This window comes from Nanorana parkeri, unplaced genomic scaffold (genome assembly GCF_000935625.1).
Source record: "Nanorana parkeri isolate BGI_ZX_2015 unplaced genomic scaffold, ASM93562v1 scaffold45, whole genome shotgun sequence".
In the NCBI taxonomy this organism is placed as follows: domain Eukaryota; kingdom Metazoa; phylum Chordata; class Amphibia; order Anura; family Dicroglossidae; genus Nanorana; species Nanorana parkeri.
Genome location: NW_017306313.1, coordinates 824,315 through 828,680, shown reverse-complemented (window position 1 = coordinate 828,680; position 4,366 = coordinate 824,315). Strand labels below are relative to the sequence as shown.

Below are 4,366 nucleotides of genomic sequence, written 5' to 3'. Positions count from 1 at the left end.
TATATATATATATCTATATATCTATATATATAGATATATAGATATATATATATATATATATCTATATATCTATATATATACACACTGAGTGGCCAGATTATTATGACCACCTGTAGTTTGTAGGCAAATTAGCTATAATTAGCTATAATTTTGCGCTGAAGTTGCTAGAGGGCCAGACCATTATAAATTGGGAATCAGGTTGTTTGCCACGACAGTAGAAGTGATTGAAGATATGGGTAAACAAAACGCAATTTAATAGCCTTTGAACGTGGGATGATTGTTGGCGCTCAAGCCATGGAGCGAGTATCAGCAAAACGGCAGAATTAGTTAAATGTTCAAGAGCAGTGTTTAAAGACTGGACTGTCAGCCGAAAATCTGGGTCTGAACGTGCAAATTGTGGCCGTCAGCGACTAGTCAATGTTAGGGCAGAGCGGAGAGTGACAAGACTGGTACAAGACAACGGAAGGGCAACAGTGCATCAAATTACTGCAGATCTTAATCAGGGATCCTCTCAAATGATCTCTGAACGCACTGTTCACCGTACACTGCATCGTATGGGATATGGAAGCCGAAGGCCTGTTTGAACACCTTTGCTGTCTAGAGTTAACAAGATAAAACGTCTCCAATTCGCACAGGAACACAAGGATTGGACAGTCGAGCATTGGAAAAAGTCATGTGGTCCGATGAATCACGTTTAAAAAGTCTATACTATAGGTTCATTAAACTAAAAGTGTATATTTATCACTAAAGATTTAACCAACTTTTACGTGAGATTTACACATTTCCAATTGAATCTTGTGTTAAAATGTGTGCAAGCTAGGTGAAAAAAAATTATAAATATTCTCCTAGACGTTTCAGCCAAAATTAAAAAAAGCATGTCTAAAGATATGCAATACAGGCAGACTTTTTTATTTTAACTCTGAAACTGATCTTGTGTTTGCAGTAGACAGAATCTACATGGAATTGTTTACTTTTTGGAAAATTAGCTAAAAGCTTTGCAATTTTTATAGTTGACCTGCAGGGCAATGTTTGTTTTTTTAACAAATTGAAGTTTAACTTAAAATAAAAATTGTGGGGTTTTTTTTACGGTTTTGACTGATACGATGACATTTATTTTGTATGCAAGAAAACAGACAAAATATATTTTTCTTTGTTTTAAAGTATCATTGCCAAATTTGGTGCAACCACATATATTTTACACTGTCATTATATGTTATACCTTATGCATTATTTTTTTTCTAGGACAGAAAAAGTCACCAGTATTTAATAGGGTCCATTGGAGTCAGTGGAAAGACCAAATGGGATGTTTTAGATGCAGTTATTAGACGGTTATTTAAGGTAACAATGAATGTTATTTGTGCATTTAAAGTGAACCTTTCTATTTCCCAAGCATGTAAACATAGAGGTGCCTGTATAATTTGCTCCATCAACTGTTTCAAAGGCAGCACTCACTCTTTCCTTGAAACACACAAGCTTAACAGTTATTTTATTGACATGTATATTTTATATAAACTTGTTGCTTTTTGTAAAAAGTCAACAGCTAAACCATACTCTCCACACCTAATCATTCTTTTGCTGCTGACATTTACAGAGAGCAGTGACTTGGGTCTTGGGGCACCAGTGTGTTGTATGTAAGCTGAATAGTTCATACATAGTGGCAGTTTCTGTAAACAATGGTAAAAGAAAGGGCTAGTTTAATATCGTTTGATATATTGACTTTTTTGCATTTTTGCTAATGCAAATAAGCATACTAACACTGTCAGGTGTCAAAATGTCCATCCTAAATATTCACATTATCCATCTATGTGCCTTCTCCTTTAACATTCCCCTCTTTACACCAGTATGCCAGTATAATACACTCATCTATTGGTATAATGCGTCAAAATGGCTAAAGATGCTGAATTAATTGTATGTTGGATGCTACAGAGGTTTTGCTATGATACAAATATCTGGATGTCCTGGAATATCAGATAATATGTAAATGTAAAAGGTCTAATAATAAGCCAAAGATTTATCAAAAAGGTAAGCAAATTTCACAGTTTTCGATAAAAAGGAGCTTTCTAGTGAGTTTATCGGCCAAGCAACACAAAATACAGCCACTTGTTAGGGTTCATCAGAGTCATCACTGTTTTTTGAGCCACTCTACCCAAATAAAAGTATAATTGCTATCAACATAAATTAGAAGTACTGAATTAAAATGGCTGTTAATCTATTAACACATCTCTGTTTCAGTAACAATAAATAGCAGAGATAGATGGGCAAATATATCAATTGTGTGATAGATGGGCAAATATATCAATTGTGTCTGCCCCATGTTGGCAAGGATAAAACTTTATATATTTTCCCTTGATCTTACTGGAAACAGCTGAAAGATCTTGGGGAAAATGAGTGGGGCAGAAAGGTGTAAGGTAGCCATATATGATTAAAAATAGCACCACAATCAGCCAAAACCTCCAGGGTTTCAAATAACGCTTAAGGGATCATATAAGACTAGTTAGACTGACCTCTGGTATTTATAATTGTTTAACTGTCTTTGGTCTGTTATGATGGTGTAACACATAGTTGTTTTGCAGATTTTGGAAAATTAGTCTCCCTTTATCTTGCCTTGGCTGTGGTTATTTGTTGAGTTTGCTTTACATCTAATATTAAACATAATTAGCAAATGCATCAAGCAGTGATATAAATGTAAATACATCTCATCTAGCTGATGTGCAGTGAGAAAAAAAGAAAACAACTGTTCTCAAAAAGGAATCAGAGCTGGGCCCTCTTAAGACCAATGATCTGCCAACAGTTGCTTTGTTACCACAGTTTTTGTGTGCCTCTGGGGACTCAAATAGTCTGACTTTTAAACAATATCATCATTACTTTTTGTACTTGTTTTGTTCAATAGGCTTTTGTAAGTGTCAAGCTGAATGCAAGTACTTGGCAAGATGTATGGTATAATTACAACAGATTGCGAACAATTTGCAATGCTGGTGCTCAGTGGGTTTCCCACTCTGAGTGCTTGCTGTAGCTATGTAGCTATGATTTAGCATTTAGCAAATCCTGCCTCTCACAGGAGTCATGTTCACTAAGTAAAGGCTCCAATTTGTGAGACTTTATTGAAAGATATTTGTAGTATTATTTGAATGATCAAATTAACATTTGTCATGCAACCATATAATACATATTTTCTTTGTATACTTGTCTTATGTGTGTTTTTTTAATATGTTATTTATTTATTAAATAAAGGCATTTAATAATGGTAACCTTTCTACATTAATACTTAAGGAATACATATACCGTGTTGATCCAGCCTCTTATCTTGGCTTAACATCAGATGCCATCATAAACTACAGTATTGGTGACTTGGTTAGAGCAAACAATACAGAAGTGCCTGAAATGTTACCTTGTGGATACCTAGTAGGAGAAAATAATATCATCACTGTGAATATTAAAGGTATATGCACTGTTTTATTTGTCTGATACGTCGCCCAGGCTGTATTAATTTTTTAGATTTCTAATTAACTTACATTAATACAATGTTTTTAATTTGTGTAATATCTTGAGATGGTAAGCTAGATGTATGTATGCTGAACTTAAAATGAACCTGTGGCTATTTTAAAGCTACTAAATATGCAGCAGACAATAAAATCATTCATCTGGAGGTCCCAGCATGTATTGATACATATTTACCAGTAGCTTCAAAACCTGCAACACTCTATTATGAAAATACAGACTTCGCTTCCCACTGTTGCATTTAGAGCAATTCCCCTACTGTATATATCATGCCTCTCTTTTGGTCCATAACTAAAATGAACAGCCCTATTTACTAATAAAATAATATAGTGGGCAGAAGGGGGTGGGCCTGATTTTATTATATTAGCTGGTTACATTAGCTTCTCTCTTTGTGGCCCTCTTTAGGCAATGTAAAAGCAGTTCGACGACATTTCATGTCTACTGCGTGTTATTGTTAAGGTTGTTGACACTGGAGGCCAAATGAATGAATCAATTGACATACAGGATGCAATAAAAGAGAAAATATATAATATATACATCTGTAAAGGTTCTCTTGCATCCAGGGCATGGTATATCTGTAAAAAATAAGTCAAGGCAACTGGACTTGCTGTATTTTTCTTGAAGAGGTTTCACTGGTCATCCAACTAGCTTTCTCAATTCAGAATGATTTGGGAATAAATGTGGTGAATGTTGCTCCACTCCACATAATCTGTTAGTCGCAGCCAGGTGTTAGGTGTTGATGCATTTGCATAATTGGAGTCTAGGAGGTGTTATTAACCTGCCTAGAGAGAGGTGTTAAAACAGCATTGTATGTGGCAGACAATAGATGTCTCACCCCCCCCCCCCCCCCTTCTACCCAACTTTGCTT

General features: G+C 35.2%; 1 protein-coding gene across 2 annotated transcripts in view; it reads left to right on the top strand.

Moving 5' to 3' along the window:
* NAV3 (neuron navigator 3) overlaps nt 1-4,366 on the top strand; it is a 269,901-nt gene that overhangs the window by 229,845 nt on the left and 35,690 nt on the right. For both annotated transcript variants that reach the window (XM_018572850.1, XM_018572842.1), the window contains 2 exons: nt 1,243-1,338; nt 3,271-3,439. In XM_018572850.1, the coding sequence (XP_018428352.1) occupies nt 1,243-1,338; nt 3,271-3,439 (265 nt within the window). The remainder of the gene's footprint in view (nt 1-1,242; nt 1,339-3,270; nt 3,440-4,366) is intronic.